The sequence below is a fragment of the Leucopleurus acutus genome, assembly GCF_964270905.1.
Source record: "Leucopleurus acutus genome assembly, chromosome: 10".
In the NCBI taxonomy this organism is placed as follows: domain Eukaryota; kingdom Metazoa; phylum Chordata; class Mammalia; order Artiodactyla; family Delphinidae; genus Leucopleurus; species Leucopleurus acutus.
The window spans coordinates 13,729,861-13,745,020 of NC_139153.1; the positions used below are offsets into that span (position 1 = coordinate 13,729,861).

Genomic DNA, 15,160 nt, shown 5'->3' on the forward strand with positions numbered 1-15,160 from the left:
TTGAAATTTACATGAGTTGATTTAAAAAAAAAATTGTGGTTGTTGTCATTGTGTAAAACTGATCTATAGCTAATTTCTAGTGTAACTACATTATGGCAGAAAATAAGGCCTGATCTGTACAATTTCAACTTGTTGAACCTTTTCTTTTTTTGGCTTAATATATAACCAATTAAAATAAGCATTATATGGGCACCACAAAAGGAAGTACATAAATACATAGTGTATTATTACATTATTCAAAGTTTTGTATCATTTCTATTTACTTAACTATCAAGTTACATCACAAACGTACTTTAGTAATTTCTCCTTGTATTTCCAAATGTTGAGTATTATAAATTTTTTTTTTTTTTTTTTTTTTTTTTGCTGTATGCAGGCCTCTCACTGTGTGGCCTCTCCCATTGCGGAGCACAGGCTCCGGACGCGCAGGCTCAGCGGCGATGGCTCACGGGCCCAGTGGGATCCTCCCGGACCGGGGCATGAACCCATGTCCGCTAGCATCGGCAGGCGGACTCTCAACCACTGCGCCACCAGGGAAGCCCGAGTACTATAAATTTTGACCCTATGTTTTGCGATGTTTAAAAGAATAAAATTGGAATGCCTTCCTTGAGGTTTCTGTATTTAATAATAAAAAGTATCTTTTGCCAATTTACTGTTTTTGCATATAAATAATAATTGGTCCTAAACTAATAATTCTACCCTCTTTTCTTTTAAAGTCTAGTTTATAGAGAATATTTTATTTGAAATAAATGCCATCATACTTCAGTTAGATCACACAGGTTTTTAATTCAATTGCATGCTCTCATTAAATACAGAAATTATACCTCTATATTTTCTGCCACAAGTCATATATTCTTATATCTGTCATCTATTTTTTTTTTTTTTTTTTTTGCGGTACGTGGGCCTCTCACTGTTGTGGCCTCTCCCGTTGCAGAGCACAGGCTCCGGACGTGCAGGCTCAGCAGCCATGGCTCACGGGCCCAGCCGCTCCATGGCACGTGGGATCTTCCCGGACTGGGGCACGAACCCGTGTCCCCTGCATCGGCAGGCAGACTCTCAACCACTGCGCCACCAGGGAAGCCCTACCTGTCATCTTTCTTGTGTACTTTTTATTTATGCTGCTTTTCTCATTTTTCCTTTTGGCCTTTGCTTTAATAGATTACTATTTCTTTGATTGAACTGTCTCCAGCAACTTGGAAGGTACATATTCTGTTTTTATATCTACCTAGATTTCTATTTCCATTAATTATTAAAATAAAGAATACCTTGTGGCTCCCTCTCAAAGAGGAGAAAGTACAATAAGTGTGTCATGACATAAAACAAAATGGTACACACATATATACTGGTCAAATATCTTTATCAATTACATTGATTATACACAGATTAGATCTTTACTCCCTAATTGCCATATCTACGAAGCTTCCTGATCATTATACTTTCCTTTTACATATTAAAAAACAAAACCAAACAAAACAACTTTAGTTACTCAGGCTTATCACTAATTCAATTTCCTACAATGCTCATTTGGCTTTTTACTGAGTCTGCATTCCAGATTTTAATTCTTTCATTACTAATTTTTGTTAGCACCCTTTAAACCCCAGTTAGTATCAGAGTTAGGTCTCTCTTCACATGAGCATCTTTGTTTCACAGATTCCATGGTTTCTTGTGCTTGACAGAAGGCACAACAGAGATGCATCTTTTAATTTTATTGTATTTTCTTAAGACATCTCTTTCACATGCATTTCTGGTGTCTGTTTTGTTTTGCATCCTCAGGCAATAGGTGACACTTCCCCCCTTCCACCCCTCCCCTCTTTTAACACTGAATATTTTCTTAGGTCACCATGATGGAGTAGTTTTTTTTATTTAACTTTGTCTATTAACATTGGTTGTAATTCTATCCAGGTCTTAGCTTCACTAACCAAAAGTGGGTGTATCCCTTTATTCCTCCAAAAGTGTGTGTGGGGCTGCTTCCAGAATTCCTATCTGAGGAACTCAGATGGAACTTTCTATTGCTTCAGTTTCCACCTTCAGAGTAAGCTGGTATCACCCTTTAGCTATGTCCACACCCAATATGCCATGTTAATCTCTTTCCCTATAAAGTATTAGCTAGAATTGTTAATTTCCTAGTAATTTTTTGGCAGGGAAAGATGGTGTACGGCATGTATGTGTGTGTTGGTAAGTATGGTAGAACATTTCCTCTGGATTCCTTAGAAAAATGTTTCCTTTATAACAAGTAAACACCTAATTTTTAAAACAGGTGTCCAGATTTAATGTGTATTTCATAGAGAGATACAAAGTGGGTATTGCGGCTACCGCTGAAAGCTTTTAAAGATATCCTCTCTATCTCCCCGTGTTGTCAATTTAGTTCTTTAGTTATTAGTCTTTACTCTAGCCTGAATGTTTGTGTCCCCCCCAGAATTCATATTTTGAAATCCTAAACCATAAAGGTGATGGTATTAGTAGGTGGGGCCTTTGGGAGGTCATCAGGTCATGGGGGAGCACCCTCCTGAATGAGATTAGTGCTCCTGTAAAAGAGATCCCACAGAGCTGCCACGTTCCTTCCACCGTGTGAGGACACAGTGAAAACGTGCTTGTAATAAACCAAGAAGAGAGCCCTGACCTGATCACGCTGGCACCCTGATCTCAGACTTCTAGCCTCCAGAACTGTGGAAATAAATGTCTGTTGTATATAAGCCACCTAGTCTGTGGTATTTTGTAGTAGCCCGAACAGACTAAGACTGTCAGATGGTCACTTCTCAACTTGACCTGTGCTACAACTACAGGTAATTTTTCAAGTAAATTTTTGATGGTTACCCTCTGTTTCTAGTCTGATTAGAACATTGCTTCTTTCTTTGTTTTTCATAGAAAGCTGGGTAATAATAAATCAGCCTTGGCTTCCAAGAACCCATTTTAAAACTGCCTTCCACTCTAACTTATAACCTATCTCATGATGCTACTTAAAGAAAATCTTTAGCAATTCCTAACTTCTGGAAAAACACCCAAATCATTACCACCACATCTGACCCTAGTTTCTGCCTGTATCCCAACCTGAGACTTATCCTACTTTCCCTGCTGCTCTGGAGGTCCCACCACACTGCCTTTCTCTCCTGGTAAGCAACCTCCTAGACTTATGCACTGTTCCATCTGTAATACTATTCCATCTCTCATCCTTCAAAATCTAAGCTCCAGAGCTACTTGTTCAGAGAAGCCTTCTCCCAGACTACATCATGTCCTTCTATTCTACATGATCAGATCATTGAACCCTATTCTTCTCCCACCTCACAACCAAAAGCACACGTCCCAGTGTGATTTTCTGATTACCCTCTTACTCCCCAGCAGACCTGTAGGTCCCATGATAAGAGGAACCACTCTGTTTTTGTTCACTCCTATACCTGCCATGTCTACTAAACCCCTGACATCTGAGAGGTGCTGCCAAAGTTCGATGCTTTCACTTTTAAAAAATAATCTATTCTCCTCAACCTCAATATCCTGATTTACATACTCCACTGGGACCCAATCATAAATCTCATTCATCACAACAGTTTCACTGAAGTAACCTGGAACTGCACATTGAGAAGGAATGCTGGCCTGCAATATACTGAACAAATTCAAAAGGCAGCAACACTTATAGAGAAGGTGTAGGGATGTCTTTGTTATAGTTAGGTGTTGATTTCAGAGGTGTGTCATACAGGCCTCATCTGGCAGTAAGTGGGAACCACAAAGGGAAGAAACACATGATACTTAAATCAGCTACAATTTATTCTGAAAATCCCATTTGTCTTCTCAAAAGGCAAACCTGAGTTTGCATGAAATGATAAGAACTGGGGCTTCAAACACCTATAAAACTGAAGTATTTTGGCATTTCCCAGGTGTTTCCTATTGTACGTGCTGGTTTGAGGGAAAAAGAAAGTGTACAAATTCCACATTACTTCACAAAGTAGAGATTCTTTGGATATTTCTGAGACGCTACATTAGCAACTGCAACTATCTTTCCAGCTGTGCCCACCATATGGATCTATGAATTACTGCGGAGTGTCGTTATAACACAACTGCTTCCCAGGGGTTAATTTTGATGGTGAGGATGGTGATAATGTGTTAACCTGTGACTAGCTGATGTGAGAAAAACAGGGTGTGTTGCAGTTAGAGATGGGAGGAGCTTTCTTGGCTCAATAGGATACGGCTGCCCACTGTCTCATCAGCAGCCAGGACCCACCTAAAATATCATGAACATTCTCCCAACCAGCCTCTGCACTAAAGATAGGACATTTCTTTTAGTTCATAATGTAGGCAGAGTTGGTCTCTCTGTGAAAGGATTACTACTTCATGTGAAAATCTGTGTTTATTCTATATGTCTCAAATGCCAAAATCGTTAGCGAATACAGTTAACTCAGATAAGCATGATGCGTAAAAGAGTTTTTCATCCATACTGTTTGTCCTCGATGAACAAGCGACTTCATTAAGTCATTTCCTTTTAAATCAGCAGCTATAATCCTACCTTTAGTCAAAATGCCACCGTCTATTCCTTTGCCTATAAAAGTGAACTTTACTTGTCCAAATGCATAGTGTTGTCTGGTCTTTGATTTGACCATCTCCAGGTATTTTCTTCTTAAATGTCTGAAAACTAAACTGAATGAGTTAAAAAATATATCAGAAAAATGGCCAACTTTTTTTTTTAAGATTTTTTTAAAAAATTATTTATTTTATTTATTTATTTTTGGCTGCTTTGATTTTCGTTGCTGCACGCAGGCTTTCTTTAGTTGTGGCGAGCCGGGGCTACTCTTCGTTGCGGTGCGTGGGCTTCTCATTGCGGTGGCTTCTCTTGTTGCGGAGTATGGGCTCTAGGCGTGCGGGCTTCAGTAGTTGTGGCACGAGGGCTCAGCAGTTGTGGCTCACAGGCTCTAGAGTGCAGGCTCAGTAGTTGTAGTGCACGGGCTTAGCTGCTCTGCAGCATGTGGGATCGTCCCAGACCAGGGCTTGAACCTGTGTCCACTGCATTGGCAGGTGGATTCTTAACCACTGCGCCACCAGGGAAGCCCACCAACTTATTTGTGCCATCACACTCAGAGGATCAAGATCCCTGACAGTGGTGAATATTCCACTTTTCAGACTTCAATTTCTGATCTCCCAACCTGAGTCTATTTCCAAATTTCCAGGACTCAACCGGCATTTCCTCATTCTATGTACTGCACCATTATCCTGCTTAATTCAATGTAACATCATGATGTACTGACCTGACAAAACACCGATTTGTTGATGAAAATGTATCCAAAGGGCTGCTCATTTCTTTCTCACCTGAAAAGATGAGATTCATATTTCCAGTGCGCATTAAAACAAGAACGCTTGCCATATATCCTGCAGTGATTGTCCACTGGATTATTTATGAAATGCTCAGCCAGGTTTATGTTGTTGAAAGATCACTGCTGATCATGTGTTCCGCTCTGGCTGGTACATCCCTGGTAGCACTCTTAACTGGGTATGTAATGTGTTTTTCACATCTCCAGACTCTTCACCTCCCACCTAGCACCTGGGTTTCCACATAGCATCACCTCTCCCTGCTTTCTGGGACAGGACAACTCCAAAAGGGAACTCTGCATGCAGCTGAGCTTTGCTGAATGATCACAGTTTGTAGATCACTTTGCTTTTATGGATCAAATCTCACCTTCCAAATACCATGTCCTTTTGGTGCTAATGTGTCTGACCCTCATTCTGATGGATCAGTGGTCCTCCAGTTCTAAGGATCAAACCTGGAGATAATCACTTTGATTTTTTTTTTTTTAATGTTTGAAAAGAAAATAGAGACCTTCTCAACTTGAATTTAAATCTACAAATATAGTGCCTATTATTAAATTAAGTACAGAGTAACTATCAGCAGAGAAGCTGGGTAATTAGGGCCGTCATTAATTTACTAAAATCCGTGGTTTCAGCCAAATAAAGAACATGGAAACATCTGCATAAAAGCAAACAAGGAAAAAAGAAGAGATAGAAGAAAATTCTTGCAATGTATTTCTGCTAATTTTTTTTTTTCTAAACTAAATGATCCTCTTTAGGCTACTGAACACTAAGAAATTTAATTAACTGCTATTAAGTAGCTAAGTGTATTTCTAAGTGCTACAGCCTGGGACTTGCTATAGATGCAAAAACAGCTTAAACATCTCTCTTACTAGAACTGAAAGCGGAATGAAGGTAGAAAGTGTACAACTACCACTCCTGGGGAACTTTTCTTTGAAAACAGACCAGCAATTCTCTATACAGGTTAAGAAACTGGGGGCTCAGAATTATTCTATGACCAGGGAATGCTTGCTGTCTATACAAACTCACTTCTTCTACTCATAAGTATATAGTTGTTGACATCTAGGCATTCAAAAGTAACGTCATGAAACCTTCAGATTGTTTTAAAGAGCTGACAGGAAAATTCAAAGGCAAAAAGTAGGTTGGTAGCATCACAGAACATGCTTAACCAATTCTGGAGATAACTGACATCAGAAATATTCATCCCAGTTCTTCTTGTCACATCTAGTGATGGAGAAGCTCACCATTCTTCTAGAAATGTGGAGCCTGATTTCTCCCTTTTGCTTCCCTTGTTGATTCCTTCTTTGAGCTACGTCATCTCATGGCTGAGGGAAATGGAGCCTGTATCTGGTGTGGTAAGGACAAAAAAATCCTAGTGGCCTCTCCTCCCAAACATGAAACACTCCACCAGGCCATTTAGGTTAGACAGTTTTCTAACAAGTAGTCCCTGATCAATGTGGCTTTTTTTTTTTTTTTCTCAGTTGGTGAAAAAAGGGAGGTTTAATGAATGGAGAAAAGCATCATCTTCCAAACTATTTCCCATTACTCTATGCTGATTAAATCACTCTTGTGCTATAACCTCCGCTGGTTGGCAAAGTGGGAAAAGAAAAAAGGGAGGAACTGGCTCAATAACTTTCAGATAAAAGAATCCAGGTTTGTATTTTTCAAAGGAACATGGTAGAGTCAAGGAGCATCAAACAGGATTGCTTTAAGAATATTTAAAACAAGATTAAAAAAAATACCTAGTGCTATGGTGTTGATGAACCTATCACTAACTATTAACCTCTCCTCACTGAATTTCAATAGATGTGTATTCAAATGAATATATAATGTCTTGGGCTTAGAAGTGGAACTCAGAATGCATTTTCCATAGAAAAAATACCATCCAAGTTGGTTTACCAGAGTTTGATCCGTAATATTCTTGAAGACTAGAACAGTAGTATTATTTCAATGCTGCTCCAACCAGCATTTTAAACATTATTTCCCGGGATCCCACATCCAGAAAACCTCTTCTCAATCACTGATCTCCAACAAGGTCACTCTTAACTTACTGAACACCTGTGGTTCTAAAATTTATTTGCAGGAGATAGGGTATCTCTCAGGTAAGTCACTTCTCAGGTGACATGAAATGGGCATCAAAGGGCAACTATTTCAGTGCTGACCAAACATTAAGGACTCAAGATCCTAAGAACATAATTTATCACTTGTTTTTTAAGTGTCTTAAAAACTGAGTCTAATTTTGGGCACCTTCCCTCACTCCACACACACACACACACACACACAGAACAAGATGACTCAAGTGCAATGTCGACCCTTCATCCTGATGTGCACGTTCAACCATGTCCCCACTATAACCAGAAGAGGAGATTGGTACCACACTTAGAAAGGGACTCTTCTTATAGCTTTTCATGACAATTAAGTGACTGTTAATCTTATAACCATCTAAAAATTTCAAATTTTGTTTTAAAATAGCCATACAAAATAAGCTGAAGATTATGTTCCCTAGTCTCTTAAAATAAACTCTGCAATATTTTAAAGCCCTTAGCTCCTCTGAGGCCCAATTAATGCTTTGTTTCTGCTAAGGAAATGAATGGAGCCCAGGCACATACTGTGCACACTAATGTAACATGCAAACATAAAGAATTACATGGGGCTTGGCCTCTGAGAAGGTGATTGGCAGAGTTCATCTCAATTGTCATGCTGAGTCTTTAAGAGCAATTTTCAAATGTTAGGAGAATGGCTAAATCAGCATTTTAATAAAGCCACAATGCCAGAGCATGATGAGTTTATGTTAACAATAGATGCATATTCCAGATGAATCTCTTGGAAGATATATCTGAAAAATATTTGCCTACTTAAAATTTGTTAAATGAATGTAAATCAAGAATCATAATATGTCTTCAAAGACAAGCGATTTTCTGATTTAATTTTAATTCCAGGCTTAGGCAAATGAAAAAATCAAACCAGGCCTAATTAATAAAATCAGGAATGTTTGGATGTTTGAATTTTGCAAACTGGTACCACATTTATTATGTCTTTAATCCTTACAACACACTGGGGAGATTTAAAGGACAAAGATAAATTCCATTTGGCTGGCATAATGCTGTGTGAGGATTTGAGAGTTATGCTGGGAACCAAGATACGGAGAAGGAGAGCCTGAAATCTCAGTGAGAGAAAGTAGAGGAATAAGTTGGAAATGGAGGGACTGCTTCCTGAGGAAGGTGGTCAGTTGTCTCATCAACAGAGCGAGAAAATTAGAACCCAGCCAGGAAGATGTCAGTATCCAAAGGCGTCTGATATGGCAGGCGGGACCTGGTAACTAGACTACCTGGAGGTTGCAATACTCAGAATCCAAAGGATAGTGTGTTATGGTTTGAGGTTTGGAGCTGGATTAGAATGGAATCTGCATGTACCTTTGGGTGAAACATGAAGGCAAAGAGCTAAACTGTCTGGACTGCAGTGGAATGGGCTGGTATTTGGAGCTAATATGGAGGCCCCTGAAAATCTAAAGTTATATAAAATTGGTAAGCAGTTTGGGGCAGGCATGGGAATAAGGCATGCAGAGGGGAATTAGGCACTCCTGCCTTATTCATTATACATTCTTGACTAGCATGTAGATGTCTTGAAGATTATTCTGGGCATAAAGGATGCTCATTTTAGCATAGCAAGATCACTTGTGGCCCAGTGACCTGTCAGCATAGTTTGGACTAATTAAGAAACTGGTGAGCCGGATTCTGAAGGTGACATCTTGATGCCGGAAGCTGAGTACGTGTGGGGAGATAGAAAAAGAATAGGGCTCAGAGAAGTTATATAATTGGCTCAAGTAAGTTAACAGCAGCACTAGGATTAGAATGTGGGTGTCCTAGTTCCATGCTGTTACCTCTGTCCTACAGCAAAGACAAATATCCAGCTGAAATAACCATGCTGTGGGAGGGCGTGACTGATTTTTTTAAGACTATAATATTCATGATATGTCTAGATCAAATCACATTTCTGGGCCCCTGGAGATGTTTGCAAATCGAAAGGTTTCTGCTGGGACAAGACCTACTTGATTTTGCAGGGCAGACACACAAGTTTTCCACCCTGGCTACATATTCGAATCACCTGGAGTGCGTTCAAAACTATGAATGATGTCAAAGGAACCAATCTCAAAAAAAAATTCAGATTGAATTGATATGGGATGGCACCCAAAGAACTAATGCATACAGAGTACAAAAAAGTAGTTGTACGGTTGTCTCCTGACTATAAGAAAAAATGGGGCACATTCTACGCAAAGGTAACTCCTAGACCTGCCACTGATTAACGTGTGACCTCACTTAATCTCTTTGCTTTCACTTTCTTATCTATGAAACACATGTCCTTATTTCTTATAGGATTATTGTAAGGATCCAAAGATAATAAAATGTAAACTAAAGATTATAACACCATAAGGAACTCTACAGATGCTGTTATAAGGTCCCTGAGTCTGGTGCCATGCGAATGGGATCTAAGTTTAACGGGGATGTGTTTAGCGTAAAAGCATCCAACGACGACAATTATAGCTAGTTTCTCTATAACTCATAACAACGAAAATAATCTCAGAATCAGAATCATGTGGCTTTCTTTTTTTATACTGTAGGAAGGCATATTTTCTCTAACAACGACGTAGTAAGAGCTGTCCAAATGTAAAATGCTACTTCTTCATGTGAATACCTGAGAAAAAGCCAGTCTTTTCTTAGTTGTTCACCTCTCTTAACAACAATGAAAAAAATATAGGAAAGCCTGAAGTGATTATATTTTATTTTAAATACGAATTGGACATAAAAAAACTTTCAACACTTCTGCTTGGGTTTGATGTGGAAATCAAAGTACTCCACCTCAGCAGGGTGAACCTGGGCTGGTTTTGTAGAAGGCGATCAAAGTGGGTGTATCTCCAATCTGGCGCTGCCTCAATCTGTTCCAGCCAACTGGAACAACAGTTTTGGGGACCCTGCCCTGGGTTTATGGAATCAGAATATCCGTGGGCAAAGGCCAGGCACCTGTGGCTCTAACATGCTGCCCTGGTGATGCTTCCGCTTCCTGCACACCTCTGGCCAGAGGTGCGGAGTGTCGGGGGAGCATAGGTGAAGCTCAGGGCTTTTCAAACTTTAATGTGCACATGAATTACTTGGAGATCCTGTTAAAATTTGAATTCTGATACAGTAGGCACTGTGTGGCATCCAACACTCTGCCTTTTTAACAATCTTCCAGGTGAGGTAGATACTTCAGGTACAAGGACCACATTTTGAGCAGCAAGGATCTGGGTGACGTATAAAAGGAAGGTGGAAACAAAAATATCCCTTGGTGAGCAGTTCATGGGGATTTCACTGGTGAATGAGCTGTCAGTTTTAGTAAGCTAGGAGGAAGAATCTCAAAGTACCTCACTTCTGTTCCTATTTAATGAGTGGTTGAAGATCACAAATTCCTGCTGCCAAATGACCCTGGAGTTGATGGAAAGCACAGTGAAAATTCTAGATCTCAAAATACTCTGTTTCTAATCTAAAGAAGCATCATAGACAACCAGAGCCCCATCATCCATAGTGATTTCTATTTTTTGGTGTCTGTGTTAAAGATTTAATAGTACAATCTATGCGACGACATCACATCTGAATTTGTACCTATTAACCAAGAAATGACAAAGACGCTATGCAGGGTGATTGGTAGAGCACTGGAACTACGTGCTGATGGAAATGCTTTTCAAAGTAGATTAATTGCTGCTCATTTCTATGTTATCCTAAGAAGGTCTGACACTGCACAGCTTTTGAAATAGGACATGCAGCATCTCTTACAATGGATCTCATGCCATTACCCAGTATCCCACTGATACAATAAAAGGCTGACTCATTTCCTTTCCTCTTCATGATCTGTTACAATAGAAACTGGGATACCATACGCTGGGTTTAAAACGCTCAGTATGTCCAGCGGCTCTTGGCGATGCTGCCAGCTTTAAGGTGATCACAGCCTGGAGAAGCAATGAGAGAATCACTGCTGGACAGTTTGCATTGGAGGGTTTTGAGTAACTGGGGAGATTTCATCAGATAATCATTGACTCCACTGCCCCAAACTGATGGATGTCTGTGATGCTCTCTTATAACCTTCAATACCCACCTTGTTTTCTCTCAAATTTCCTTGCCTTGCCTGCCTTGCCTACAGTATTACTGAGCTCACAGTTTCTAATAGAGCCCATAATGAGAATACTTATTTCCTTGTCTTTCAACATCAAGACTGTCAGGAATGTCAGCACTACTCAAGGAACTGGATTTCAGAGCTGCTGACTGCTGCCAGCAGAGACAAGCAAATTTCAGTAGATGTCCACAGAAATTTTTAATATATTTCTGAGTGGGAAGGGGAAAGTATTCAGGTTCATTCATTGTGGAGCAGCACAACAGTGCTTCTTGCGTTTTGCGTTTCCCAGAGATATCATTGTACCAGGGATTAGTGGGGTATTTTTTTCTCAATATGCTGTAAGATTAATTTTCAGAGTTGCTGCCATGTTATGAAAGATTAATGCTGTGAAGGTAGCCTGCAGAAGAAATTAGCAAAATCTTCCTTTCTTATTTGATCAAATTTCATAATAAGAAGAGAACTGTTAATGAACATCACTTTAACCTAAACAGATGTCCAGTTAATTGCTCTCCTCATATAAAGGACAGGACTTCAATAATGCACATATAGTTTATAAATATGTTTAGTTTTTATTCAGCAATCATTATGTAATGATAGAACTAAAAGGCATCTGAGAGATTTCTTTTAATCTCTTCGTTTAGAGATGAGTAGAGATAGAGAACGTGAACATAGTAGCCCAATATCAAATAATGATTTGAAATAGAGCCAGGACCGGAATTCATGTCCTGGACTCCAAATTGAATGCTTCTGATACTAACTTGGCAAGAAAATTAAGTCCTAAAGAATAAACCCATTTCTCAGAAGACAAACTCCTGAAATCTAATCTGGATTCTCTGCCAGTCTCAAACACCAGAAACCCTAACAATTCCATACCCTCCATCCAGACTTGGAGGGGTGCCTGCCTCCTCCACCTGCTTATCTATTCACCGTGCTTGAAATGCAAGCCATGTAGCTGTTTCACTAATTGTTATTTCCTGCTAAAAACGTTAGCTGGGGCATTAGGTGAGAAGGAAAAGTTAAAACTTCTGAAGACAGGACAAAAATAAAATGGCGTTTTCAAATTCTCAGTTTAAAATATCTTCTTTTTCCATCACAGGTAAAGCCAAATGGAAAATTAAGGTAATAACAAGGAGAGCAGGTATCAAACTAAATTTTAGCCAGAGTGACCACAAATGGAGTTTATCAGTCTTGTCAGCACAAACTGTAGTGAAATCCTAATAAATATCACTAACTACTAAATCTCCAGACTCCTGAACTCTGTATGTGCAGTCAGACTCACCTTCCAGTCATCATTAGTCCTTTCTGCAGACACTGCAACCTGCCCACACATCGTCTCTCCGCATTCTCCCTTATTATCAAAATTATGATTTTTTAGGGCCATCGTGTAACTGTAAAAAATACTTGATTTTTGTGTCTCTTTTGCCACTGCAGTGATCAATGAAATGTACATAAAAGTCCTTGGGCAAAGCAAACCTTCCATAATACAAAAGCAACTCGAAATGAAGAGACTTCTGACATTTGCCCTGCCCTCTTCCCATTTCTACCTTTCTGCACTGGTGCCTTAGCCATGCCCCATGTTTAGGACTTCAGAGAAGGATCAAAGAAAAGGCTTGGGTGCTGGAAGATGTCCCCCAAAAGCAGTGCCAGCTTTATACCACATACCTTTGGAAGTCTTATGTGTGAGAACAACACAAACCCAAGTCCACTGAAGCCGGTGTTAGCTGGGTTTTCAGGGACTTGCAATCAAATGTATTCCTAACTGATCTAGTCATTATGAGTCCTTACAAAGTCATCTTGGATTCTGTGGTCAAGGGACTCTGGTTCTGGGTCTGATCCCTTCCCAGACCAACAATGAGATGAAGTGAAGCAAGGCCATCTTTTAATACGATCAAGTTGAAGAAGTGCTGGCGGTTTTACCTACGTGGCTTTACCAAGCAACAGGATTCTGATTTTGATTGACTCAGGTATCTTTCCCCTTGAGCCAGGTAGACAGCAGGGGGATGGAACATTGGTACCATCTGATATTTTCCTATCCTAATTATGGGAGGCACTGACGATGCTTCCTCGACACAGAGGGACTTTGGGAATCTCTACGAATGACACTGTCCCCCTTTCTGATGCCAAGAGGGTGAACAATCAGCAAGAAAAATAGCAGCCGGTGACATGTGCACATTTCGGTGCAGAGTTACCTCCAGCATGGGCTGGTGGGCCGCACAGCAGTACCATCCCCTGACCTTGGCGGACAGACACGGTGCTTCTCGTTCTTGTTTTAAAGTTTTCAAGATCTGTTGGGAGACATAAAGGAAAAGGAGTTTAAAATTTAAAGTCCTAAGACATTATGGAAGACTAATACTACTTCAAAAGAGGATAGTCTTCTGCTGTAAAACAGCCTTTACACCACCCGGATCAGGGAAATTCAACCCTACCGTCTTCTTGCATGATATTGTCTCATTCTCTATGACTCTATATCTATACTGTAAGGTAGCCACTTGCCACATGTGCCTATTTAAGTTAAAAAACAGCTAAAATCAAATAAAATGTATGAATTCAGTTCCTTAGTCACACGAGCTGCATCTTAAGTGCTCAAGAGGCACACGTAGCGACTGGTTTCCACACTGGACAGCAGAGAGAGAGAGAACATTTACATCAGTGCAGAAAGTTTTATTGGGTAGCACATGTCTGGATGGAGTAAGTGACCTCCCCAACTCTATCTGTAACTGAATATCATTATCAGGATGTAAATTCGTGGGTTTTGATAGTCAACTGTTTACTTCACAAACCGTTCCATTATATGCAATTATGTTTGTTACTCTATATGTACCTAGAATACGACTATCTCTGTCTACACACACACACACGTTACATACAATGTGTAAACAGACATACATACACAATTGTTTTATAAAGTTCCTGTGTATTTTTAAATACTTATAAGGTACTGTCCAAGGTTCTGTTTGGAAGAAAGTTCCCGTTTCTCAAGGAAGTCAAATCTGGTTAGAAAGATAAGACGTTACAAGCCCAAAGATCACAGTTGGAGTCAGTAAATACACAGTTGCCAATAACAATGAGTTAATATAAGAAATATGTCTAATAAAGTGACAGACATATTATTGTTCAAAAAGATTTTTCTTTCATCCTTCCAACTACAAATCCTCTCAGCAATGATTGTTTTAAGTGCCATTTCATTTTTTGTTGTCTGAAACATTTGATGTAATAACCTGTTACCAGATTTGAGGATTATTCTAAGCCAAGTATGTTCTGTAGGGTTGCAAGCCCTGTAGCTGTGCACATCAGAGTTCAGTAACATTTACTGACTATTTCCTCCATTTTGGCCATTTTGGTAAGTATTTTATGGTGATTATTTCAAGTGATCCTAACAACAATTATATGAGTTAAGTACCATTAATATCCTCATTTTACAGACTAGAAAAGAGTGGCACTATAACATTTGTTAAAGGGTACAACATCAGGGAGTAATGGAGCTAGGAAATAAACCTGGACAGCATTGCTGCAGTTACAAAATGGAATGTTTCCACACTCAGGCTGGGTTTCAGGGAGTGTTCACAGGGTTAAAAATAATTTATACACCGAGCTGATCTCCCTGTGCTATGTGGCTGCCTCCCACTAGCTGTCTATTTTACATTTGGTAGTGTGTATAAGCTCGGTACTTTGTGACCACCTAGAGGGGTGGGATAGGGTGGGTGGGAGGGAGATGCAAGACGGAGGAGAT

At 39.7% G+C, this 15,160-nt stretch overlaps 1 protein-coding gene across 6 annotated transcripts in view; it reads right to left on the bottom strand.

Annotated features, from left to right (window-relative positions):
- CNTN4 (contactin 4) overlaps positions 1-15,160 on the bottom strand; it is a 962,626-nt gene that overhangs the window by 230,288 nt on the left and 717,178 nt on the right. For all 6 annotated transcript variants that reach the window (XM_082847221.1, XM_082847220.1, XM_082847222.1 and 3 more), the window contains one exon: positions 13,620-13,715. In XM_082847221.1, coding sequence (XP_082703347.1) covers positions 13,620-13,715 — 96 coding nt within the window. The remainder of the gene's footprint in view (positions 1-13,619; positions 13,716-15,160) is intronic.